This window comes from Acaromyces ingoldii (assembly GCF_003144295.1).
Source record: "Acaromyces ingoldii strain MCA 4198 unplaced genomic scaffold FA10scaffold_2, whole genome shotgun sequence".
In the NCBI taxonomy this organism is placed as follows: domain Eukaryota; kingdom Fungi; phylum Basidiomycota; class Exobasidiomycetes; order Exobasidiales; family Cryptobasidiaceae; genus Acaromyces; species Acaromyces ingoldii.
Window position 1 is genome coordinate 3105296 of NW_020290248.1, and position 24551 is coordinate 3129846.

The following is a 24551-nucleotide window of genomic DNA, read 5'->3' on the forward strand; positions in this document are numbered from 1 at the left end:
GGATCTCGCCTTGGTGCGTTAGATTGATTGCCCGATGCAACCCAAAATGCGAAAGGCGCAGGCGGAAATATAAAAGGAGAGGAGTGAAGGACTTGCACGGCGAGATCTTGAGCTCAGGATGATGGACCTGCCAGGCAAGGTCGGCAGCGTCACGTACGCCTGGTAGTTGCCTTTATGTACCATCACGCAGCTGTATCAATCATCTTGCATTCATGCCGAGCCCGAATCCTTACTCTGCAACAGACGAAGTTCCTGATTACCGATTCCACGGGCCGCGCGCCCGAGAACTAATCGCCACGGCACACCATATATGAACGATCCTTTTTTCTCTCTCTTTTCTCTCAACGTTCCTTCCCTCCACTTGGGCATGAATCGGGCCAATTACATGACTTTCTCGGGCCAGAGACGGCCAGAGACGCACGAAAATGAAACCAAAACGCACCCACCATCCGATGCAATAAAACCTTGCGAGCAGAATTGGGGTCCATGGAAATAAAATGAGAAAGGGTGGTGAGCCCTCTGCACCAAGCCCAAGCGAAACGAGAAGGAGCGAGTACCTAAGGCAGAGTAGTCCGAGCCAAGTTGGGCCAATACGGACGGTGCTCGGGTCCACTCGCAGCAGAAGCGCCCTGCACCCGCGCAGATGACCCAGGGTCCAATTAGATCTTAGCCTCCTGTTGTTTCCGCGTCCCATCGCTCCACCGAACCAGATTTGATCGATTGGGAGCTAGCGCACGAGATCTTGGCTGCGTCGATCCCCCCCCCCCCCCCCCCCCCCCCCCCCCCCCCCCCCCGTGATGGCGCACGAGAAAGGAAGAGAAAGCCGTACGAGCTTGATATTTGATCGGGTGCATCTCATTTTAGGAGTCAGAACCCGGCAGTGCGTCGAAGCAAGAATATAGGAAAGGTACAAGCAGCAACTACGTTTCCTTCTACAGCTTCGGCTTCGGCTTTGCTTGGTCGTTCGCGCTGAGTGCGCGAAGGTCTTTGCGTAGAATCTGTCGCAAGGACAGCGAAGTCAGCTCCTGCGCATGTCTGTGTTGTTCTGGTCCTCTCACCTTTCCGCTTGGGCTGAGCCGACACAGAGGGGTAATCATCAGCCCACTGCCGTTGCCAAAATAGGGGAAGTCGAATTCATTCTCACTTCTTTGGAATGGCATCGATGAAGACAACGCCACCACGCAGCTGCTTCTGCGAGCTGACTTTGGACTTGACAAAGGACACTATTTCCTTTGCGAGATCCTCCTTCTTCTTGTCCTTTGCGTTGGGACCCAAGACGCAGTACGCTCTCGGAAGCTCGTCCGTGCCGTTGCTGTCCTTGACGCCCACGACGCCGACGTCGGCAATATCCGGATGGCCCTGAATCAAGTCTTCCAGCTCGGCAGGAGCAACTTGGTAGCCACGGAATTTGATCAGCTCTTTTTTCCGGTCAACGAGGTGCAGCGAATCGCCGTCGGGGCCCACGTAACCTATGTCGCCGGTCTTTAGCCAGCCATCTTCGGTAATCATCTCCCGTGTTGCTTCGGGGTTGTTGAGGTAGCCAACCATGTTGATCTGTCGTTGAAGAGAAAGGTTAGTCTAGCACACCCAGTGGGCAAACAAAGTTGGTAAAGGCGAGCACGTACTTCTCCTCGGATCCAAACCTCGCCCGGTTGGCCGTCTTCAACATCCTTTTCCTCCTCATCAACGATACGCATCTCTACGCTCGGCATGATTTTCCCGCAGCTGCCGACAACAATCTCTTCGACAGGCGACGCCTTCGTTGCCGCCCCTGTAGTCTCGGACATACCCCAGACTTGGATAATTGGCTTCCCTCCAAAGAGGGCCATCGACTCCTTGTGCAGGTCTGGCCCCAAAGGCGCGGCGCCCGCAATAAGGAACCGGACATGCGGATGTGTCTTGTCCGTCATGAGCTTCATTTTCGTGATGCCGAGGAGCAGCGGGGGCACGACCATCATCTGTACGGCGCCAGACTGGTCAAAGTGCTTCATGAGCAATTGTGGATCCAGGGGCTGCTTGTACGAGAAAAGCACCGGCCGACCCATTATGCCCGCAAAGAGCCACGAGAGGAGACCGGCGACGTGAAAGAGCTGTGCACAGACGACCTTAGCTGCGCTCTGCGACTTCAGAGGCAGGAGGGACACTCACAGGAAGAGCAACATAGTGCGGTTGGTAAGGGTCTGTGTCGAAATCCGGAACGTGTTCATAGGACTTGAACTCATTTAAGAGGTTGCTGTGCGAGATGCACACTGCCTTGGGCAGACCCGTTGTGCCGGAGCTACGAGGACGAGCCGACAAACAATCAGAACTGGGGAAACACTGCGTGCGAGCCGGGAGACCAGCACACTCAACCTGAAGAAAATGCCCGCCGTCTTCTTCCAATCCACTGGCCTATCTGCGCCCTTGTCTGCGAGAATCTTATTGGCCTTGGCGACATCGCCCCTCGCCAAGTCCCACACCTGGGCCTTAGATCTCTCATTTGGCGGCCAAGTGGTGTCGACGGAGATGTCATCGGAGATGCCCGCTTCTTTGAATGCGTCGGCCAGCGCTTTTGGGCGAAGGACAGCCTTTGCCTCAATGGTCTTGAAACCGTGCAGGAACTCCTTGGGCGTGTAGGCCGGATTGGCGAGTCCAGGAATAAGCTGTGCTCGGAGGCAGGCAAAGAGAAGGATAAGAAAGATGGGGCCGGATGGATGCGAGAGCAACCTGGGTGGAGATTCGTCATGTGAGCATTTCTGGGCAGCCCCTTGCGAATCAAGCATGCATGCGTTGTCGCCACAGGTACTCACACGCGGTCGCCTGGCTTGAGTCCAAGCTTGCCATTGAGAAGTGCCGCGGCGATACATGTGGTCCAGTCGCGCATATCGCCATACCTGACATGACCGTATCCACGTTCAGGCCCGCCGCACATGTTCAGAGTGCGAACCTAACGACTCATGAAAAGCTCCCCCCTTGACCTTCCACTCACGACCACTTCTCGTCCGTGACCAGGTCGTGAAGGGCGAGCTTTGGATGCTTGTCTTCGAGGCAGTCGCTGTGAGTCGGATAGCCGCAGACATAGTCCCATGCCGACCCGGGCTCGACCTTGGCATGATCGCCCCACGGTGACGTGTAGATCTTGTTAGCTTGGCGGGGCATTGTTGGATTGGATGATGGTGATCAAAACAGTCGAGTGGGGCAATGCATAGAAGCTCACCGGCCCGCCGAAGAGGCCGGTTAATCGCAACCGGCCGCCGTCGCTCCAATGCGACGCTAAGTGGAGTGCGAATTTAAAGAAGGCTCATGCGCGTCGAAGATCTTAGTGACTGTCCAGGTGGGGGTTCTGCATATCCAGCTGTTCCACTTGTACAGGTATAATAGATAGAGGTTTAATGTTACATGAGGAATCCATCAACAAGCAGAGTGTCCGTCCTCATTCGAAGAAGCAAAAAGTCATCCCCTTGCTACTCCATCTGCCGTAGCCGCAGGTGCTGGTGCAGCACTGTCACCTCCCTGGCCGACTTTGCGGCGCTCGTCGCCGCTTGTGTCTTGCTCCTGCTCTGCTTCTGCATCGGCATCGTTGGCATCTTCCGTCAATGGTGCCGCCTTTGCCAAGGCTTGCCCATCACCGGACTTGGTCTCGGCCTCTTGCACAGCATCGCCCGGCTCCTGCCTGTTGGTCTTGCCCTCGTCGATGATGCTGAGCGCGTGCTTTAGCCTCCGTGCCGCCGATGTCCGCATCGCTCGCTCTCGCCGCTTTGCTGCTTTAAGCTTGGACTGCGATGGTGACAAGACGCCCTCGTTGTTTTCTTCGTCCTCTTCTGCCCCGCTGAAGATACTGCCCTCCTCCTCTTCGTCGCCCTCTTTACCAAAGAGGTCGAGATCGTCGCTGTTTTCGTTAGGTGGCTTCGTCGTCGTCGTGCCAGACCCTGCGACGGCCGAGACCGTCGTGCTTGCCTCGCCTGCACCCGAGCCTGCACCTCCGCCACCACCGATGCTCGCCCGAGCAAGAGTAGCGGCGGCAGCCAAGGAGATGCCAAGACCATTGTTTGGCCCCACGACGGCAGCCGATCCTTCCGAGGGTGGACTGACAGCGCCGCTCCTCGAAAGGCCTTTGCTCGGCGTGCTTGGGCTCATGATTAGACGACCCGCAGAGGAAGAGGTGGCAGCGCCTCCCGATGGATCAGAAATGTGGCCCTGATCGTCAAAATGACCCTGAGCGGCAGCAAGCCCCTCAATTCCAGGGGTTCCTACGAGGCTCTGCTGACCTCCGAGGATGCTGTAAATTTGATCTTCAGACCGAGGAGGCCCGTATGCGCTGAAGGGATCAGCAATTGCTGAGAGAAGCGGCTCAAGGGTGGGATCGGTAAGGCCCTTGGACGAGATGCGCTCGTACACGTCAAGCTGACTCCGTAATGAGGCCACCATCTGGCACCAGGGCAAAACATCAGCCCCTCGCTCTCCTTTGTTTGTAATTCTCCCCATCTGCACACCACTCACCTTCTCCTGAACAAAGGTCCAGCACTCTTCTTCGCCCTCTAGGACATCGTTGTAGTATCTTGCCTTTTCTTCGTCAAGCTCGTCGACCCTCTTTTGCAGCTCGGCGAGGGCCCTCCTGAACGAGCTGAGGTCCCTGCCGTGCTTGCTTTTGGCCTCTTTCCGGTTCCTCGCTTCAGCCTCGTTGAGCTCCCTCGACTTGGTCGCAAGCGCCTTTTCGTGCTGCGCGGCTCGGTCCGCGCACGCCTGTGCGTAGAGGTCGTGATGCTCCAGGAGCGGGATCGCCGTCTCCTTCCACCAGGCGTCGGCAAGAATAGAGAGCGAGTTCGAGGCCATAAAGTGGATACCGCTCGAGGCGAGCAGGCCCGATCCGACTTGATGGGCGCCTTTGGTCCGGCTGCATGCTTCCAGAGCCACGCCGAGCTCCGACGAGGCGGATCCAAGAGCCAAAAGCGCAGACGTGTAGGCTTTCGACGCGGTGAGGAGCGACTCAAGGGCGCCGAGCGAGGCACGCAGGTCCGATCGGGTGACGAGCTGAGCTGGAAGCAGCTTGGAGCCCGCCATGCCCAGCGTCGTTGCTGTCGTTCGCGCGCTCAGTGTGGGCGACGGAGGAACGGCCATTGTCGCAGAGGAGCTGAGCCTGGCCTGGTCGAGATACAGATCCCTGCTAGCTTTGGTCGGTGTTTTGAAGCCACAAAGGAGTAGAGAGATTGAGAGCGAAAATGACAGGGGCCTGCAGGACACGTGCCCAATAATATTTTAGAACCAACACCTCCAACTGCACTTCCGTCTTTGACGCGCCGCACCGCGCCGCGTTCTCAGAGCACTCATCGACGATGGCGCCCCTGCCCCTCTCGCAGAGGGTCTGGCTCCAGGCCATGCTCGCACACGGCGTTGTGTCTCAAGCCCATGCGAAAGCACTTCAGAAGAGGGCCTGCGAGATCACACGAGGTGAGACGGGTTTCATTTTACAGCTGAAGACAACAGTCACCTGACAGACCTCTATACCCAGACGACTACCAAGCTGGATCTCTTCCAACACTGCTAGAGGAGGTCGGCAAGCACCTCAGCAGCGTTGGTCTCGAGATCCGGCAAGCTCGTGACGAATTCACAGGCGCTCATCTAATCATGATAGTGAGTACATGCGCTCTTTCTTCTCGTCTGCCTGTGTGTCGAGAGGCTGACAAAGGGCGCGGTCAGGTCAATGCCAAGGGTGATGAGCTTGCTCAAGTGGCCACTACCCATTCCGCGACGGAGATTGCAGTGACGAAGAAGATCCTTGAGAGAATCTTCACCAACAACGATGCTTACTCCCTCTCGTCTACCGAAGCGCTCAAGATCGGGCGGCAGTGCAAGCCACCATTGGGGAATGCCGAGACGGAGATGCTGCTGAGCGCTCTGGTTAAGGAAGGATGGCTGAGGTACAACAGGTGAGTCTGCGACCCCAACTTATAAACCCATTGTCATGTTCTTCTCACAGTCTTTGATCAATGCAGGGACACGGGCCGCTATTTGCTCACTTCGCGCTCAATGATGGAACTCAACGTGTACCTCAAGAACGCCTACCCGGAACACTACTTCTCGTGCATCATGTGCGAAGATCCCATCACAAACGTGAGAGGTGAAAAAGAGCGAGGAGACAGGGTGGAAATCTGACTCCTTTCTACTTCCAAAGGGTGTTGCCTGTTCTAACGCAGAATGCAGGGTTCGCGTCCACAAGCACTGCCAGACCAGCTACGAACGACAGATTGGCATCTCGACACGAGAGGGTCAGGCTTCGACTTGTAGGGGTTGCCAGCATACCTGGTCTCCATCGCCCGTGGGTGAGGCGTCTGTGCAAAGGTGAGGCGACGGGCGCTTTGCTTTAGGAAGTGCTCTGCTAAGAATCCCTGTGCAGCCGCCCCGCGCGCCGCAGACGTCATTCAGAGGATGAAAACGAAGAAAAGGATGAGGAAGAAATCGAAAGGCGACCTTCACAAAAGAAACGGCGGAGAACAAGGAGGGCAGAGGATGAAGAGGATGAGGACATTAACAGCTTACAAGGAAGAGGGACGAGCCCGAGAACGCCTGTTGGGGACGAAGATGATGCGAGTGACCAGGCATCGCAGGTCGACGAAGACGGCGATGCAGAATAAGAGCAAGAGGAGGAGCAGAGAGCTCCTAGACAAAGACTGTACAGTACAATACCGAACATTACCAAACATTGATGAGACCCATGAAGTCGACGTCCGTGCGAGATGCCCACGTGAAGATTGAGCCTTAACGCTCAGGACCTGCGAAGCTTTGTCCCCCCCGCTGACGTTAATCGTGCCATCGCCGCCATGTCTTCGCCATCTGCAGTGGCCAGTCCGGCTGAGACTGAAGTGGAAGATGGGATCGTCGGCCGAAAGCTTGCATCCGACGTTTACGCCAGTAACCTTGAGGTCCAGAAGGACGGCTGTGCTGAAGAATTCAATGTCGACGACGAGATTCACCGTGACACGTTCGGCGGCGAGCTTGCTGTGGACAAACAGAGGGAAGACAGCACCTACGAGAACCTTACGAAAGAAGTGGACGATGACTTTACCGCCGAAGACAAGAAGAAGGGAAAAGAGCAAGTGATGGTAGAAAATGAAGAAAAAGAAGCTGACGTTTGCTTCGTCGAAGTTGAGGACAACGAAGAAGGCGTCTATGTCGACCTGAGCAGCGCTCTTCCCTTTACGACATCAATCGAAGCCAACACCAAGGGTTTCGTTAGCGACACGACTTGCGAGCTCACTCAGACTACTACGAGCCAAGGTCGCAAGGAACGTGCCGTTCTCGAGCCTCAAGGATATCGCCAAGTCGAGACATCTCTCGATAACAAATGGCTCTACACCTTCTTTCGCTTCTGCGCCGAACGTCACAAGGTTCACGAGCGCCGAGAAGAGAATCCAAGTTTGGGCAGAGACAAATTATCTGACGACGTCTTACTGCGTACAGGCGTCTATGGAAACGTCTTCAGAGAGCTCGACAGGGGGAGCATCTATTTTCGGGAGCAAATCATGGGCAAAGGGGACCAGAGTCACGAAGAAATCTGCTGTGAGTGAAGATACTGACGTAGCGATGAAACACACGCCCTCGAGCGCTCGTTGTTGACTCCTCCAAAGTCCGCTTGTTCCTTTTCTGCGGCTTCTACGTGAACAGCACCTATGAAGCGATTGCGGAAGCCCTGGGCGAGCCACCTTCATGGCTCAAATTTGACTTGGAGCGATACGAAGACATCTTCCTCAACCTACTCAAGCAGGATCCAAAGAGGAAGATGTACACGTCGTCGTTTCAGATTGTCCCTCCAACGCAATGGTTTGGCAGAAAGATGCCCAACTACGCTGCGACGCTACGCTTCGTCAAGGCCCTGATGGAAATGGGCATGCCAGAACGGCTGCTGACGTGCGAGTACGCTACCGACGCTAGTGCTGTGCTGCAATCAGCACCCACATTGGGTGGCTTCCTCTCTCTCAACATGCTCGTCAATCTCAATCAGTCGCCCCACGTCTCCTTCAAGTACCGCAACTTTGCCTCGTGCGGACCGGGCTCGCGAAAATACCTACAGGCGATCTTTGGTTCCAATGTGATCAACTCTGTGGCTATGGAGGAAGCCGGCCTCAAGTGGTTGTACGACAACCAGTGGCGCTATTGGGCCAGGCTGGGTGAGAATCCGCCACATTGCAAAGGTCTTCGGCAGGGCATGCGCGTCCTCGACTTCGAGAATGCCCTCTGCTGGTGTTGGCGGTACGTGGCAGCGGCCACAAAGCCCGGTGCCCCCAAGTCGATGCACACTATGGCGGCGCCCGAAGTTGACAAGGAAATGGAGGCCACTGTCTCGATGCCGGCGTGGTGCGAAGAGGAGTGGGAAGCTCACCATATCAGCAAGACCGTCCTCAAGGGCGATCTTCTAGAGGAAATGGCCAAGCTTCCGCCCTTGAAAAGGAAGAGAGGGGGGTCTATCATCGTTGAAGTCGAGAACAGTAAGGAAGGGGAAAGTGCATTTGTCGCCGACGGACGTTCGCAATTCGCCCACGCCGTAAATGACGACAACGACGATTTAGAAGGCATTAGCGATCGAGTGCATCAGCCTATGGATCAATCCGTGCAAAAGCGGCAAGCAGGACAAGAAGAAAAGCTGGAGCCAGACGAAGACGAAGGCGAGGAGGTCGAGGAAGTTTATGAGGTCGAGAAAGTGATCGATTTTAGAAGGAACCGCTACCGCGTCCGCTGGAAGGGCTACATGCCCGAGGAGGACACTTGGGAGACCGAAGACACTGTCAGGGAAGGCGCAGAGGAGGCAAGTGGTGCCGTACACTGTAGGAAAAGCTGAGCTTTTGACTGATTTTGCTTCTTTGTCAGGCCTTTGAGGACATTCGGAAATGGCAAGAGCGTGTAGCAAGTGCAATTGTGCGCATTAGAGACGAGAACAGGTATCGGGTCCGCAAAGGGCAGGAGGAAGAACCTTGGATGCTCCATGGGCATTCAAAGATCTATGCAGTGAAGAAGAGGAGAGTGTCGGTGTCGGTGGACAACGAGAAGCGGGTGAACATTGGTAATGAAGAAGCCGATGAGAAAGCTTTTGCTCTGAGACGGAGTTCCACTGCAGTCGCCAGGAGTCTGCGGAAGGCGAAAGCAACGAAGTATGAGGAGCAGGAGGACAAAGACGAGGAAGAAGAAGAAAAAGAGGAGGAGGAGGAGGAGGAGGAGGAGGAGGAGGAGGAGGAGGAGGGAAAGAGGGGAGAAGGGAAGAAGGCGACGGCAAAACGCAGAAGCAAGGGAAGTGCTTACGGGGGTAAAGCAATCGCCACCTCAGGAAAGAAGGCCACTGTCAGTCGCCCTTTGTCGCAAAAGTCGTACGGAGCGAGTAAGAGGTCTGTCATGCCTCCAGAGGTCAGGCAATGCATGAAGGACCTAGCGACCACGACTTCTTCATCGTCTCGAAGACCACCGCTCCAGACTCCGTCAGCTTCGGTAAAGCTTGGCAGGACGGTACGGACAGCCTCACCAGAAGCCAAATATAATTCGAAGAGGGCATCGCGAGAATCGAAGTCATTCTCAAGTCATTTGGTTCATCCTTCCCTGATTTCGGGGTCTATGGCTGCGTCGAAGAGCTGGCCATCGAATGATGTGCGAGTCGAAATTGTCATTGGCGACTGCACCGGTGACAAGACCATTCCTTTCACGAAGAAAAGAAGCAAGAAGGAAGAGATTCGCCCGACGAAGAAGGCTCGAGGATCAAAGACTCGGCAGGAGAAGGAAGAGGACTCTGACTGGACACCTCGCCGGTCAAAAAAGTCCCCGTCAAAAAAGTTGAGGTCGCGATGCGCCGGACCTTCCTCTCCGTCATCCCCAAAAAGGGCTCTTGTCAGCTCTTCTGGTTCCCTAACGAAAGTATCATATCAGTTCAGTCCAGCACTGTACCATCACCACAATGTCTAAGAAGATCCTGTCAATATAAAACCCTTTCTATGTCATTTGACTCGTATTTTTTTCAGGAAGTGGCTACAACTGCACAACTCTCCTCTTTGCGCTCCTTTTCGGCGCAAGAATAGGGTCCATTTTCGGCCTTTCCAGCTCCCATCTCCATCGGCCCCACGCCCACATTGCATCGAGTGTCGTGGCGCCCTGCGCCAATGCCCAGACGAGGGTAATTGCGTAGAAGAAATTGGCGTTTCCCGACCCAGCATTGAGCCAAAGATGATGAAGGGCGGGCAGGAGAAGCGTGGCGTAGGTGTAGAGGAGCAGCGAGACGAGCGGATAGCGGTAGTAAGGGAACAGCTGAGGAGAGAGTGAGAGGAGCGAGAGGAAGAGGGAGGCGTCCGACATTGTCGGGTAGGACTTGAAGGTAGAAATCAGCCCTTGGAAAGCCGTCAATGCGAATAATTCGTCTTGCCTTTGATGGGGGGGGGGGGGACACAGGTGGGTCAGCGAAGACGAGGCAGACTGCATGCTGGTGGGTTGGGTACGCACCGATACTTGATTGTCAACGGCACTGCGTAGCTGGCAAGGTGCACATTGAAGGCCAAGAGGAAAAAGGAACGAAAGTGGTCGAAGATCTCGATGAAGAAGTACCACCATAGGCCAATGTTTGGCGAGAGATCTGGGACGAGGAGGCTGGTGCGCAAGAGTCAGTATCAGCCCATGGCGACAGGGGAGGCAAAGAGGACTCACATCGTTCCGTACGCCCGATCGATAAAGGTCCAGTCCATGGCAGCGGCGAGAAAGCTGATGTGAACCAGTATGGCGAGAACGACAAGCGTCAGAAAGACACAAAGTGCAAGAGTAGCCCCGAATGACCGTGACTGCGGAGACACAAGAAGTGAGCAGAGCGATGGTCAAAATAGAGGGGGAGACAAGGGCGACCTACCTGATGTTCATGCCGGTCTTTTGCATGTCTTCGTCGTTGATTCGACGAAGTGGCCTGTTGCGCGCAGAGCAAGAAGAGTGCAGGCAATAGTAGCGCCGGATAGAGGGACAGCAAGGCGGCTGTTGCGATCGACACGGCCAAAATTATCGGTGACGCTTGATCGGGCCTTCGTCAGCCTACGGACGCGAGAACAAAGCGGAATGGGCCAGATTCGACTCACCAGCCAAGGCTGCATCGATCGCCAGGACGACGAAGCAGTTATTTAGTCCCGTGGTGCACCTTGCCCAACAAGTGCCGAGGGTGAAAGGATTGAAGAGATAGAGGGCGGCGATGGTCTCCTTTGAGGGGCTCCAAGACTTGAGCAGAGCATCCTCTTGCCCATTTGCCAGTCCTCTCGCCGCTCCCTTTCCATTCTCTTCCCTTCGCGTCTTGCTGGGATGGACAAGTGACTGGACTCGACGGGAGTATGCGTCGGCCAGACAAGCGGCCGTGATCAAGTCCGCAATCGACCAGACGAGAGCTGTGATGAGATTGAAGGCCTCTGCTGATCTAGACTCGAGAAGTGGTCCGAGGAAGGCCAGAAGTAGAGGGGGCGTGTACAGAGTGCCGCTCTGGTACGGCTTGGGCAGCTTTGTGGCAGCGGACGCCGTTGAGTCGATGTACAGTTTTCGCAGGTGCAGAGCCTCTTTGACTGCGGGCGCGAGAGATCACTCAGCAAATGTACCTCCGATGATAAAGATGCAGAGCTACGCACAGGTGAGGTAGCTGCTCACGGGGGTGCTTAGTTCTGGTCTCCTCTCGAGAAGCGCAGGGATCGCACTTAGGTCTGGGACGAGGAAGACTGCCAGTCGGAGCGCGAGGCCGCACAAGAGAATCGTCGATAGTGAGGGCACGAGCAGTGAAGACGGGCTCTTCTTGGTCCTCGCTACGACGACAGCGCCCTCTGCACTTTCACTGCTCGACGTCGATGTCGTCATTGCCGTCTATTGTCCCCGGCCCTCTCCAAAGGAAGTTGTCTTGAGGTCGAGAAGCGCACGCGTCTCGCTCGATGGTGTTGGAGAAGAAAATCGCGAACTGGTCATTTTCGAGCCCGGAATTCGGACATGCTCTTCAGACCGAGGGCGGCGGCTTCCGTCGGCGTAATGCATGGTATAAGAGAGCAAGAGACTGATCAGAAAAAATACATGATTGAATAGCTCGAGTGGGCACGATTGAGCCAGCTTGCGATGCACCAGCTGCCGACTCAGGAGCCTGCCAAGGCCCTCAGCAGATCACCTTCGCTTCGATCGCCCACATTAATGTTTTCATCCCCCCGTTCTTCTTCTGCTTCCTCCACGCGCTCCCCTTTCGACAGGTCCCGCATCCGCGTCAGTATCGTCTCGACATTGTCTCGACTTTCTCTTGCTAGTCTCGAAGCGATGGCACGCTGCGAGCCCACCTGACGCCTCGAGGCGGATGATCCAGAGGCAGCACCGGACGAAGAGGCCGATCGCACGGTCCCATCGGCAAGGTCTCGCAGCGCCCGTGTGGCCCGAGTGGACACTTCGGAGAGGTAGCGATCCGCGAGCGATGAGAGCTGTGCATATCGGTGCGTCTGTGATCTGAGAAGGTCTGCGTGGAACTCGACATCGCTCCATCGATCGTCGAGTTCGGTTCCACGGTAGGCTTCCTCGACGAGACCTCGGTCTACACCGTCACTTGCTCTCCTTTTCCCATCCTTTCGAGAGGGGTATTGGGAAGTACGAGTGCCAAGCGAGAGGCTCGCGGCCCGAACTGCCGCATCGCCTCTTGTCCCTCCATCGCCAGCAGCCCATGGCGCCTCGTATGCCAAGGTTCTCCTCGCTTCCTGTAGCTGTTCGAGTTGCCCCTCGCTCAGGTCGGTGTCGGCCCATTCCAACAGCTCTGACTCTGCTCCTCCACTAGGAAGCGTCACATCGTCTGGACCCTCGAGGGCTAAGCTGATCCGAGCTTCCTCGACCAACCGTCGTGTTTCCTCCTCGAACGCGTCCAATTTCGCCTCCTCTGTCCTCCAGGCTTCCACTTCGCGCGTCAAGCTTTCGAGATGTGAAGAAAGGCGTTCAGAAGAGGACGTGTTGGCCATGTTGCGAGGATGCGGTGTCTTTTGCACTGAGGACGAAATCTGTATGGGAAGATAATATTGAGACAAGATGACCCACATGGGAAGAAGTCGGAGAAATCAACAAAAGCTCACCTTTTGGCGACCCAGCCAGCTGACATTAACCAAGCCTCGATTGAGGTCGGCCAGCATCGCGTCCATAGCAGATTTGACGACGTCCTTGCACCTCTCCAGTTCTCGCAGCTCTCTTGACGAGAGGTACTTTTGTGATTCTCCCCTCCGATTCTTTCTCGTCTCGCCTTGGAGCGTAGCGTCCACGGCTCTCTTGAGTGCCCAGCCTGCCAGGTGTTTCATCCTGCCAACGTCGCCAATTTCGTTGCTGCAGTGCCGGTACATTTCCTTATCGGGCACTCGAGGGTGTGGATAAGCCGGTGCGCCACTGGTGAGCGACGACACTCTTCGGTTTGACTTGGTCCCTATAGACGATCGTCGCGCAGATGACATAACGTTTCCGAGAGGCGTGCTCTGGTTGTCTGCATTGTCTAGACCACCACGAGCTCGGAAGGCTTGGTTTCTTCGATGGACGGGCGTCTCACCAATGCCCACGTCAGCCAAAGGCTCATACATCGTCCGGTAGGAGGCTGTCGGAGGTGGGCCCATAGATCCCGGCACACCTCGTGGCGCTGCTGTTGACGATGAAGACGAAGGATCACGCGGCCGCTCCGAGGTGAATATGAAGCCGCTTTCGTCCACCTGCTCGTTATAGGCTGAGACAGAGGTTTTAGCGACAACCTTCTTGCTGCACTCAAGGAACGCCAACGTACTCTTTCTAGGTTTTCTACTTGAGGATTCGGCAACATTCCTCAATTGGCCTGCATCGCGAACTGCTCTTGCTCCGACATAAATATCGTCTGGCTCACCATGCCTCTGCGGTGAGCTTGAAGACGCTCGATGATGTCGCTTCCTCGATTCCATCGGCTCACGAAAGAACGTCGTCATTTCTCCCGGCGCAGAGCCCGATGCTGCAGTCGTGGCATCTTCGTCCATGAAGTCCTCAAAACGCCGCTCGACTCTTTCCCTCCCAATATGGTTGTCGTCATGATCCCTGCCTCTGCTGCTGGTCCCGGCACCCGCACCCGTGGCGGCGGCCTTTGCTCTAGCGCGTGCATGTGCAATGGTAGGAAGGGCACCCGGTGACGTTGCATCGGACGAGGTGCTTGGACGAGATGATGACGACATAGCAGAACCACCCCCGCCATCGTAGCCGGAAAGGCGGCTTGATCGCCTCATGGACCGCCAAAGCCTCTACTGCCCACCCAGCTTCCTACGAATTATGGCTGGTCGATGATACGCTCAGACCTAATTGTTGCTGCCGTCTTCTGACGCGTCTCGACTCCTCCTTAGCCTCTCTCTCTCTCTCTTCGACGATGGGGAAACGCATGCGCAAAATGAGACAGAGCAGTGACGGAAAGGGGGGCAGCTTCCCGTCGGTCGGACGTCCTTGACGGCGTCGGCTGCTGCGCGCTTTTCGTGAGCGGGTCAGCCTGGCCTGCGATGCTGAAGTCCTGCTCGATCGGAGAGCCTATTTCGACGCGACCTGATGTCCAAAACACGCTTTGGCTCACCTTCTGAGCGGAGGCAGTGAGAAAGTCACGTGTGCCTCTGGATCTTGACACCTTCAAAGAATAGGCTTCCTACCAACTGCTCAGCTCCTTTGTTCGCAGCAACGACGAAACGACGGCGAGAGCACGACGACAATTGCTCAAGTCGGAGACTCCAAGATGGCTTCCGGGGAGCTCCGTAGGTGGATTGGCGACCATGCCATCAAGTTCTTCGGCATGTCGGACAGCACGACGATTGACTTTGTCCATGTGAGCGCCACCTCGGCCAAGTCGCCCTCGGACCTCTTCCACACCCTCTCTTCACTTGGACTGCCCTCAGATGCAGATGGGCGGGCATTTGCCTCTGCGCTATACAGCAGAATACCGCGGGCCAGTGCATCTACGCAGAGCCAATCGCCGGCCGGAGTGACGACGGCGACTTCGGATAGGGCGAGCCGCAAAGCCGAGGAGAAGAAGAGGTACGGACTGCTGCTCGACGATGTGGCAGGTACAGAGGAGCTCTCGATTAAGCCTGAGCGGAAGAAGAGGAAGAAGGCTAGACGTGAGGAGCCAGAGGACGAGGGCAGAGCGCTGGCAGGTGAAGTGAAAGAAGAGGACGAGGAGGTTTCGGAGGACGTGAGAAGGGAGCGAGAAAGGCTGAAGGACATGGCTGAGAGGGATGAATTCGCCAAGCGGATTCGCGAAAAGGACAAGGATTCAACAAAAAAGGTCGTCGAGGATCGCTCTTCCTCCAAGCTCAATCCAGAGGTAGCGGCAAGAAGGTTGTTGGCCGACGACGCAGAGGCGAGAAGCAAGGCGATGCCATCGCTGCGAGATCGATCGAGGCATGAGTACCTTGCCAAACGCTCGCAACAGCAGATTGAAATTCTCCGACAAGAGATTGCAGACGAGGAGCGCTTCTTCCGAGGACAAAAGCTGTCGAAGCGGGAGACGCGAGAGCTAGAGTACAAGAAGGAAGTGTTGCGCATCGCAGAAGAGAGGGCGAAGATTGACGATGGAGACGATGGCTACGTGATCCCAGAGGACTACATCACCGAACAGGGCAAGCTCAATCGCAAGAAAAAGGAGGCAGCCCTCTATCAGCGCTACGACGATGCGAAGTTTGAGAGGGAGGCGCAGGCCAACCACATCACAGAGGTGGATTTGTTTGAAAAGGAGCAGATCGAAAGGTCCAAGGTCATGCCCTCTGACGCGATCAAGGCCGGCCAGGAGGCTGAAGGCGACTACGACTACGTCTTTGACGAAAGTCAAACGATTCAATTCATAATGCAGGCCGACAAGCTCGAGGATCAATTCACGCTCAAGCCAGAGGACCAGAAGTTGCAGAAGCAAATTCAAGAAGCACAAGCCAAAGGTGAGCTCCATATAACTACCATTGGGCCAGTGAATGCTCACTCTTTAACATTGTCCTCCACAGCGGACTCCATCGAGGCGGTGCGCAAGTCTCTTCCAGTCTACGCCTTGCGAGAAGAGCTGCTTGATGCCATTGCCGACAACCAAGTGCTGGTCGTCGTCGGCGAGACGGGCTCGGGTAAGACAACGCAGCTTCCTCAGTTCCTTCACGAGGCCGGCTACACCAAGGATGGCATGAAGGTTGGCTGTACACAACCCCGACGAGTGGCGGCCATGAGTGTCGCCGCTCGCGTGGCCGAAGAGATGGGTGTGCGATTGGGACGCGAGTGCGGCTACAGCATCCGTTTCGAAGACTGCACTTCTGACGCTACGGTTCTGAAGTACATGACCGATGGTATGCTGCTTCGAGAGTTCCTCACCGAGCCCGACCTTGCGGGCTATTCGTGCTTAATTATCGACGAAGCCCACGAACGAACCCTTTCGACGGACATTCTCTTCGGCCTTGTCAAGGATGTGGCTCGATTCCGCCCAGATCTCAAGCTCATCATCTCGAGCGCCACAATCAACGCCGAAAAGTTCAGTGGTTTCTTCGACGACGCTCCCATCTTCTATGTCCCTGGACGTCGTTTTCCCGTCGACATTCACTACACGCCCCAGCCGGAAGCCAATTACCTGCATGCCGCCATCACCACGGTTTTCCAGATTCACACAACTCAGCCGAAGGGCGACATCCTCGTCTTCCTCACGGGCCAAGACGAGATTGATGCAGCGATGGAGAATCTGCAGGAGACGTCGCGGGCACTAGGCAACAAAATTGCAGAGCTCATCGTCTGTCCGATCTACGCCAACTTGCCGAGCGAGATGCAGGCAAAAATATTTGAGCCGACGCCAGAGGGCGCGAGAAAGGTTGTTCTGGCGACCAACATTGCCGAGACAAGCATCACAATCGACGGCGTCGTCTTTGTCATCGATCCTGGTTTCGTCAAGCAGAATTCGTACAACCCCAAGACGGGCATGTCATCACTGACGGTGGTCCCCTGTTCTCGTGCTTCGGCCAATCAGCGAGCCGGCCGCGCCGGCAGGGTGGGGCCTGGAAAGGCCTTTCGGTTATTCACAAAGTGGGCCTTTGAAAACGAAATGGAAGCGCATACACCCCCAGAAATCCAACGGACGAATCTGGCTAACGTCGTGCTGCTACTCAAATCGCTCGGCATCAACGACTTGTTCAACTTCGACTTCCTCGACCCACCGCCTACGGATACGCTGATGCAGTCCTTTGGATTGCTCTACGGGTTGGGTGCACTCAATGATCTGGGTGAATTAACCAAACTTGGTCGACGCATGGCCGAATTTCCCGTTGATCCGATGCTCTCCAAAGCAATCTTGGCTTCAGAGCAGTACCACTGTACCGACGAAGTCCTTTCGATTGTTTCGATGCTTCAGGAAAGCTCTGCGCTCTTTTATCGACCAAAGGACAAAAAGATGCACGCCGATCGAGCTCGCGCGGCCCTTTCACACCCGACTGGCGGAGATATGTTTACGATGCTCAATGTCTGGGAGGCCTGGGTCGAGTCCAACTACAGCTTCAGTTGGTGCATGGAAAATTTCGTTCAACCAAAGGTCCTTGGGCGCGTTCGCGATGTTCGAGACCAGCTGGCACAGTTGTGCGAGCGCGTCGAAGTTATGCCCGAGAGCAACCTGGACAGCTCCAACATCACGCCGATCCAAAAGGCTCTCACCGCGGGCTACTTTGTCAACACGGCTCGTCTGCAGCGCGGAGGAGGGTACCGGGCTATAAAGCAGAACAGCTCCGTGCACATCCACCCATCTAGCTGCCTTTTCAAAGAGGTGCCTCCGCCGAGGTATCTGCTCTACTTTGAGTTGGTGGAAACGAGCAAAAATTTCATGCGACAGGTCATGGAGATCAAGCCAGAGTGGCTCATCGAGGTCGCCAAGCACTACTTTACAAAAGGCGATCTGGAGGACGAGAGGGAAAAGAAGAAGGGTATGCCCAAGGGCGCACCGACGACGGCGACGAAGTAAAAAGAGAACGTCTCTGCAGTACATTTATTTGTTGTAATATATGCTGGTCATCGCCCATGAATTGCATGCGCTCCCCGCAAGGGAGTGTGTACACTCTTTCCGAGCTTACTGATATTCTCAGTACGGGGTCTGCTTTCTAGTATTCCTTGCGACTGAGCGAAGTGAGGGATTGACGACGAAAAAAAAAAAATTGTCACGAAAGCTACGGCAGAATGCGTACGGGCGTTTCACAGCCCCAAGGATGTGCACTGCCTTGTATGATCTATTCCCACCGAATTAGCACTAGTCGATGCCTGTCCGAGGAAGGGCCGAAAAAAGGGAAAGGGCCCAGTCAGTAAGTCCTACCATCTCCCTCTGTTCTCACTTGATCAAGATCACACTCTTTCAATAGGACTTCTCATTGTAGTCCTAAACACACGGAGAGAGCACAGATAGAATCGCCATTCCCTTTCACTCTATACACTCAGGACTGCTCGCTCTGACGACTGGCAGCCGGACGCTTTTGAGTCTGTTCGTCCTTGGTCTCGTCTCGGCCCTTCTTTTACCCTCTTTTCTCAGTCGCAGGGCCCTTCGCGACTAGGTCACAGTAACAAGCTGCACTCACCCTCCTGCCGCTTTGATAAAACCTTTCGCAGGCCGCTCGCAGCTCCTGAATCGTAGGGTCCTCGTTGCTCAGATCGGGAGAGACAGTGGTCACACTGGGTCCACTCGTGCCGCCAAAGAGTCCGCAGAAACCGGTAGCAAGACTCGTCTCCGTCTTACTGTTACTGTTGGCGGACACACCTTTGCGCTTGACATTGAAGAGGAACGGAGCAGCGCGGGTAGTCAGGGCCATGGTCGAGAGGAGAAAGACAGAGAGGAGCATGGCGTTCATAGAAGCCGGCTTCATCGTAATTGCAACGGGAGTCAATCTTTGGCGTTCTTCTGACTTTGCGAAGAGAGAAAAGAGAGTGTGAATGGTCGATGGAAGAGATAGACCTGCCGTGGGTAGAGGCCTGATATACCAGAGCCTAAACACACAACCAGCTCGGGAACCGTCGGTCTGCCCTCAAAAAGCCTCGTTGTGCCTCGGGACATGATCTCGTCCCACAGCGATATGAAGATTATCTGCGCCATCATTATTTACCGAGCTTTTGGCTAAATTAATGGCTTACTCCTTTCTCCGTTCAGCCTTGCCTGCTGAATTGTTCGTCCCTCGTTCGCCAGAGCTGACTCACCTCTTCCATAAAGAAGAGAGCTTTGACCAAAATCCTTTTCCCTTTACCTGAGTCCGTGCAAGTCAGCACCCTGGGTCTCACGAGACAGACTTCCACAAGAAAGAACGTACGAGGCGCTTATTTCTCTCTTGCGTTCCCTTGTCCTGCTTGTTGTGAAAGTGGTGGATACTTTGCTGCTCTGCCGCATTTCTAGTTTTCCAAAGCCTCTTAGAGTAGTCCTTGGGCCTCTCCAGACCTCCCGTCTCGAGCCTTATCACATTCTGCTTCGCATCTTCGGATAATTGGGCCCAAGTATATCTCGAGTACCCTGAGGGCCTCCTCGATTTTCTCTCCACCTTCTTGAACGGCAACCACTTGGAGAATGAGTCGAAGTTGAAAAGGCCTTTCGTCTGGCTGCGAGACGTGGTTCCACCTTCGTCTTTGACGCTTGGCCCGACGGCGCTCTCTCGGATTTCGGCGTCAATAGCCTTGCCCTTTCATAGGATGCCAGACGTTACGTGGGAACAAGTAGTCTATTAATAGGCCATCCTTCTATGAGCTAGCGCATAGCTGGAGAGGTTCTCACCTGCAGTGTACCAGAAGTCTGCATAGATGAGGTGAAAGAAGCATGAATTGCCACGGCGGCTACAGCGAAGAAGATGTGCTTGGTGAGCTTCATTGTCCTTGGATGTCGAAATGTAGATGTTGACTTGTTGATGTGAAGAGCCAAAGAAGCAAGAGCCCAGCGTACTAAAGCACATCGCTCGTGCGACATGCGGGGCAATCTCTCAGAGTCCGGGGCGATCTATTCGTTCCTCCCACATGACAAAGCTCGGTCAATATGGCTGTCTTCAATCACAGTAACGATGGTTTATTGGCTCTTCTGAATCCTGCTATCGCTCATTACGAGGTCTTGAAGGCGACGCTGACCGAGACCGAGGCCGAGGCCGAGCATGTCTTCTTTTATCCTTCTCTTTCACTTCTACCATCGCCGTCTGATCCGCTTTGACGTCCTCTCGCAGCCTCCTATCTGCTCTGGACGCCGAGGTCGACCCTTCACGGACTCTCTCGTGCTCCCGCTTGTAATTGAGCTTCCTGGCGCACCGTCTGCACAGGACGACCTTGACAAGCGCATTCTTTTGCACCATTTCGCCCTCTTCCCTTTCTGCATACGCAAAATTGACCTCGTAGGGAGTCAAAGTGGTGGCAGACGCCTCCACCTCGTTTCTCCGGGGCGTCGTTGCTCGGCGTTGGTGATCCTCGCACCGTGTATTGGCGCACGCTGAGCTTGCACCCGTCAGCCCGTGCTTGCTCCAATACGCACACACTCACTCACTAAATTGACCGATGCCCTCGATGACGTCTTCTTCCGATCTCCATCTGAGCGCAATGGCCCCTGACTTGTAGTGCTTGAGGTCGGCTACGGCGTACTCTTTGAACAGGTGCGAATAGTACCGCCGGGCCACCTCATCCTCGTAGCTGGACCCGCCCGACGAGGAGGATGGCACCTCGTCGTCGTCACGCAGGAAGCGGTGGCGCTCCCGCAGCACGTCCCAGTCGTTTCGGTTGCCCGCTGCAAGCGCTTCGAGCCGTGCCTTGCCCCCGTCGCGCTCGTACACGCGCAGGTAGCGCGCGACGTATTCCTGGTGGCGCTGCCAGGCCGTCTGTCCCTGGAGCCTGTTGGAGAAGATGCGCTTCGAGTGGGCATCTTGAGGTGGTGATCCCGGCTGCTTCTTTTCCAGCTGAGGGAGGAAGCGGCGTGACATTGTTCCGTGCACCACCACCACCACCACTACCGCCGTCGTTGTCGCAAGGAAGAATTGAGGCCGTGCGAGCTCAGTCAGAGATAAAACCTGTCCAAAATCTTGTGAAGAGAGAGCAAGTGGAGTCGGCAATTTTTATTTTTATTTTTTTTATTTTTTTCGATTCTTCTTGACTGTTCACATTTCTCTTCAGAGACATGGTCATCGTGATCCGGCGGTAAAGAGGGCGGGACGAAAAGGGAAAGAGCAGCTCCATTGGCATGCTCCGAGGGGTCTCACCATGGGTCCATGCCGCCCTCGTCTCGACAGGATTGGGTGCTGGAAGGGGCCCAAAGAGCGTCGCATCGCGTGTTCAGACACTGGCCAGGAGGAGGAGCTCGAGCTACTCCGATGGTCCCAAGAGTTCGGTGCCGGTGGACAAGAACGGGGAGACGCTGGCGCGGAAGCAAGTCAATGCGCTCAGTTATGATCTTGAATCGGATGCGCTGAGTGAGTAGCATTCTTGCTCGCTCTCTTGGGAGCCGAAATAGACGAAAGGGCTGACTCCTCCCTCCAAACAAAAAGCAAAGATGCTCGCGACGCCTCTGCGGCGGTGCGGGGTGACGCATGCTGTGCTCCCAAAGGCGCTCATGTTCCAGCTGAGACCCGACAGGAGGCTGTCGAGCGATCCAGAAAAAGTGATGACGGTGCCACTCGTGAGCCTGCGCCCGGGCAAGGTGGGAAAGGAGGTAGCCGACGCCGACGGCGACATTGACGGCGAGCACCAAGGGAGCAAGGCCGAAGAGGCCAAGCCAGAGCCAAGCAGCTTTGCTTCGGTACAGGAGCCTGAGCAGCAGCCAGCGATACAAGCAGATCTTCCACCAAAGCTCTACAAGCAGCGCACGGCCCAGCGTCGGCGCGCACACCGCCGTGCGCTCATTCGGCGGCGGGGCAAGGAGCTGCTCCAAGCCGTGCGCATGGCCAAGCATCGCTGTGCAACATGCCAGCCACAACATCGGCCCAAATATGCCGCCGAGTATGAGAGGCTGCAAGAGGCCTACGCGGCATACAAGCGCGGGCCCGTCCTGGGCGCGGGCCTGCCACGCGCGTCGAAGCTGACGCCCCACGGCATCGTCTGGCCCGAGGGCGACGACAAGTGGATGCCATTCCAGCGCAAGGAAAAGACTGTCTGGATCGCGCTGGACCAGGCCATCGTGAGAGATGCGGTGACGAGGAAAAGAATCGGGAAACGCTTCGAGTTTGTTTCGTCCGTCAGCCCCACGGGCGAGGAGCTGTGCGAGACGGTTGGGAGGCAGCTGAGGAAGCGGGTGCTGCAGGAGGCCAGGTTTCTGAGGTGGAGAGTCACGTCGGCCAGAGAGCTCGAGACGACGGCGCTGCACGGCTCGACTGCGATTGTGAGGCGGATGAAGGCGCTGGGCGCCGAGAGGCTGGCGTATCGCTCCGGTCGGCTTCACGGTGAAGTGGACGAGTATGCGGCATTCATCGACTTCGGTGGTCAGCTTCAGCGCGACCGAACAGCAACGAGAGGGGTACTGGACTTTTCAGCGAAGGGCCTCTTTGGAAGCGATCATGAGGCAGAAGAGGAAAGGGGCGAGCTGGTCAAGGAATTGGGCGAGATTGCAGCAGTGTGGAACAAGCGCATCAGGAGGGAAAAGAAAAAGCAGCAGCAGCAGCAGCAGCGGGACGAGAGTGTCGAAGCGCCTGATTCAAGCAAGTGCAAGAATAGAAAGGCAGAGGGGCTAGAGGAGGGCATTCAGAAGAACAAGGAAGCAGAAGAGAACAGCAAGAGGGGTGAAAGGGTGCACGTCGTTCGTAGGCACCCTTGGACTACGGATCTCGTTGCTTCGCTCTGGCGTCTGCAAAAGTGGAACGAGAGTGCCGGAGCAGATGCGGTCGAGCGAGGCCTTTCGTCTGGGCCGCCAAAGGCTGCCGTGCGGCGGGGAGATAAGGACAAAGGAGGAGTCGACGAGGACAGAGAAGAGAGCGATAGTGTTTGATGTGAACGTCTTGTTCTGCAGCATGTACTGTACTTCTAGCATTGCCATTTCTATCAAAGAAGCAGTCTTCAAGACAAGGTCGCTTCTGCGTAGCCAGGAGCAGTGCAGACACCCTTTGCGGTCCTGATCAGCCGCATCTTTTTCTCGCCCTCGAGGTCGTTTGGCAGCGGGCCCACCCATGCGGCCTCAAACGAGGCCGTCGTGGCATAGTTTGGTTGGATGGCCTCGAAGATCTGTACAGGCGCGTAGCTCGGTCAGCGATCAGTAGCTCCGAGGATTGTCTGCAAGTGGCCGGCCGTCCTGCTCACCTTTTTCTTGGGGTTGAGGACAGCCTCGGGCTCCATGCCTTCGTAGCCCTCGATGTAGATGCGCTCGCCGGGGACGCTGCCCTCTGGCGGCGCGACGGGCTCGACGCCGTGCTCCTTGCCGTCCTTGTGGGTGGCGCAGAGCAGCATCGCGTGGCTCTTGATCCCCCTCATGGCTTGTGGCTTCAGGTTGCAGATGCCGACGACGAACCTGTCCTGCATCTTTTCGATGGGCACAAAGTTGACCAGGCCCGAGAGTACCGTCCGGGGGCCTTCTGCCTCGCCAAAGTCGACCGTCTCGAGGTAGAGGCTGTCTGCGTCTGGGTGCTTCTTGATGTCGAGGATCTTGCCCACACGGAGGTCCACCATCGAAGGGAGCGGCACCGTGGGCGCCGCCGGCTCGTTCTTGTTCTTCTTGCCACCGCCGCTGCCGCCCTCGCCCGCTCCTCCTCCTCCTCCGCCGCCGCCTCCTCCCTCCTTTGCCTTCTTCTCCTTCTTCTTGCCTTGCTTCTCGCCGCTCTCTGCTGCTGCTGCGCCCTGGGCAGAAGAGGCAGCTGCAGCGCCGGCAACGGCAGCAACCTGTGGTTTTCCCTGCGCCTTTGCCTCGTCTGCTGCGCCCTTTGCCTTGTCGACTTTTGCCTGCTGCTTCTGCTTCTTTTCTGCCGCGAGGTCCTTTCTCTCGATGGGCGGCTGTCCCTCAAAGACGGGGTCAAAGGCCGTGTAGCCTGCGGCGACCGTCGAAGGGCCAGTGCGGGCATCGGTTGCGGCGAGGTGCGAGATGTGGGAGACATAGCGGACAAGCGAAGGGACGGCATGCTGCGACGAGGCCGGCAGCGAGGCGACGACCTTGTGCTGCGACGAGAACAGCGCCAGATCGGCCAGCGTCAGGGTGTTGGCGACCAGGAAGGTCAGCGAGGTCAGCTGCGAGTCGAGTGCCTGGTGGGATCGCATCGTTCGTCGGGAGCGCAGATGGAAATGGCGGCGAGGGCAAGGAGAGAAGGACGGAGTCAGAGCAGGTGCCAAAAGTAGGGGGAGGTGGTACCAGGACAGCGATCGCGAACAAGGCCTTGATAGGACACGGTGAAGACCTCGACGCTGGAATTTCCAGGTTGGGACCAAGCCATGGTCAGCCCCCCGCTGTGTGACTGAGCAATCCTCCATTGCAGCGGTCCGCGCTGCTCCCACGTCTGATCGCCAAGATCGACACCCGCGAGACAGAACTCACCTTGGAGTCAGTAATGGTCTTGTCTCCGTTCTTGACCTTGCTCAGCCAGGCCTCCACTTGCTTCTTCGAGGCATCATCGGGGCCGTACGCAGCGGGTCCCAGAGCCTTGGCGGCAGTCTCG

The 24551-nt window shown here is 56.1% G+C and overlaps 11 protein-coding genes across 11 annotated transcripts; 3 read left to right on the forward strand and 8 right to left on the reverse strand.

The window, feature by feature from the left end:
• Nucleotides 1-89: 89 nt before the first annotated feature.
• On the reverse strand, nt 90-917 carry FA10DRAFT_90333 (hypothetical protein). The gene has a single exon (XM_025525768.1). It carries the CDS (start codon nt 692-694, stop codon nt 257-259), a length of 438 nt encoding a protein of 145 aa, XP_025379526.1. The 5' UTR covers nt 695-917; the 3' UTR covers nt 90-256.
• Nucleotides 844-3278, reverse strand: FA10DRAFT_266108 (acetyl-CoA synthetase-like protein). The gene is made up of 8 exons (XM_025521358.1): nt 2969-3278; nt 2790-2873; nt 2353-2706; nt 2149-2278; nt 1626-2090; nt 1145-1554; nt 1059-1071; nt 844-998 (listed from the first exon to the last, which is right to left on the reverse strand). Exons 1-8 carry the CDS (start codon nt 3136-3138, stop codon nt 933-935), a joined length of 1692 nt encoding a protein of 563 aa, XP_025379527.1. The 5' UTR covers nt 3139-3278; the 3' UTR covers nt 844-932.
• A 50-nt stretch (nt 3279-3328) lies between these two features.
• Nucleotides 3329-5155, reverse strand: FA10DRAFT_266110 (hypothetical protein). Its single transcript, XM_025521359.1, has 2 exons — nt 4480-5155; nt 3329-4407 (listed from the first exon to the last, which is right to left on the reverse strand). The coding sequence occupies exons 1-2, from the start codon at nt 5095-5097 to the stop codon at nt 3433-3435; spliced, it is 1593 nt and encodes a 530-aa protein (XP_025379528.1). The 5' UTR covers nt 5098-5155; the 3' UTR covers nt 3329-3432.
• Nucleotides 5156-5259: 104 nt separating this feature from the next.
• Nucleotides 5260-6693, forward strand: FA10DRAFT_266111 (hypothetical protein). Its single transcript, XM_025521360.1, has 5 exons — nt 5260-5427; nt 5489-5610; nt 5677-5906; nt 5973-6090; nt 6152-6693. Exons 1-5 carry the CDS (start codon nt 5313-5315, stop codon nt 6320-6322), a joined length of 756 nt encoding a protein of 251 aa, XP_025379529.1. The 5' UTR covers nt 5260-5312; the 3' UTR covers nt 6323-6693.
• Nucleotides 6694-6773: 80 nt separating this feature from the next.
• FA10DRAFT_278900 (hypothetical protein) lies at nt 6774-9608 on the forward strand (the record flags this gene model as incomplete). Its single annotated transcript, XM_025523499.1, has 5 exons — nt 6774-7536; nt 7605-8779; nt 8842-9353; nt 9398-9471; nt 9511-9608. The coding sequence occupies exons 1-5, from the start codon at nt 6798-6800 to the stop codon at nt 9606-9608; spliced, it is 2598 nt and encodes an 865-aa protein (XP_025379530.1). The 5' UTR covers nt 6774-6797.
• Nucleotides 9609-9942: 334 nt separating this feature from the next.
• On the reverse strand, nt 9943-11897 carry FA10DRAFT_266112 (PIG-U-domain-containing protein). Its single transcript, XM_025521361.1, has 6 exons — nt 11604-11897; nt 11070-11540; nt 10850-11004; nt 10654-10784; nt 10453-10596; nt 9943-10375 (listed from the first exon to the last, which is right to left on the reverse strand). Exons 1-6 carry the CDS (start codon nt 11824-11826, stop codon nt 9985-9987), a joined length of 1515 nt encoding a protein of 504 aa, XP_025379531.1. The 5' UTR covers nt 11827-11897; the 3' UTR covers nt 9943-9984.
• An 85-nt stretch (nt 11898-11982) lies between these two features.
• Nucleotides 11983-14519, reverse strand: FA10DRAFT_300831 (hypothetical protein). Its single transcript, XM_025524892.1, has 3 exons — nt 13751-14519; nt 13062-13693; nt 11983-12989 (listed from the first exon to the last, which is right to left on the reverse strand). The coding sequence occupies exons 1-3, from the start codon at nt 14214-14216 to the stop codon at nt 12093-12095; spliced, it is 1995 nt and encodes a 664-aa protein (XP_025379532.1). The 5' UTR covers nt 14217-14519; the 3' UTR covers nt 11983-12092.
• Nucleotides 14520-19150: 4631 nt separating this feature from the next.
• Nucleotides 19151-20125, reverse strand: FA10DRAFT_90505 (hypothetical protein). The gene is made up of 2 exons (XM_025525769.1): nt 19727-20125; nt 19151-19634 (listed from the first exon to the last, which is right to left on the reverse strand). Exons 1-2 carry the CDS (start codon nt 19913-19915, stop codon nt 19239-19241), a joined length of 585 nt encoding a protein of 194 aa, XP_025379533.1. The 5' UTR covers nt 19916-20125; the 3' UTR covers nt 19151-19238.
• Nucleotides 20034-20906, reverse strand: FA10DRAFT_228848 (hypothetical protein; the record flags this gene model as incomplete). Its single annotated transcript, XM_025518770.1, has 2 exons — nt 20034-20422; nt 20477-20906. The coding sequence occupies 2 exons, from the start codon at nt 20904-20906 to the stop codon at nt 20034-20036; spliced, it is 819 nt and encodes a 272-aa protein (XP_025379534.1).
• A 177-nt stretch (nt 20907-21083) lies between these two features.
• FA10DRAFT_266116 (hypothetical protein) lies at nt 21084-22968 on the forward strand. Its single transcript, XM_025521362.1, has 2 exons — nt 21084-21392; nt 21468-22968. Exons 1-2 carry the CDS (start codon nt 21164-21166, stop codon nt 22898-22900), a joined length of 1662 nt encoding a protein of 553 aa, XP_025379535.1. The 5' UTR covers nt 21084-21163; the 3' UTR covers nt 22901-22968.
• FA10DRAFT_266117 (nucleic acid-binding protein) lies at nt 22609-24536 on the reverse strand. Its single transcript, XM_025521363.1, has 2 exons — nt 23209-24536; nt 22609-23133 (listed from the first exon to the last, which is right to left on the reverse strand). Exons 1-2 carry the CDS (start codon nt 24154-24156, stop codon nt 22969-22971), a joined length of 1113 nt encoding a protein of 370 aa, XP_025379536.1. The 5' UTR covers nt 24157-24536; the 3' UTR covers nt 22609-22968.
• Between the last annotated feature and the right edge of the window lie 15 nt (nt 24537-24551).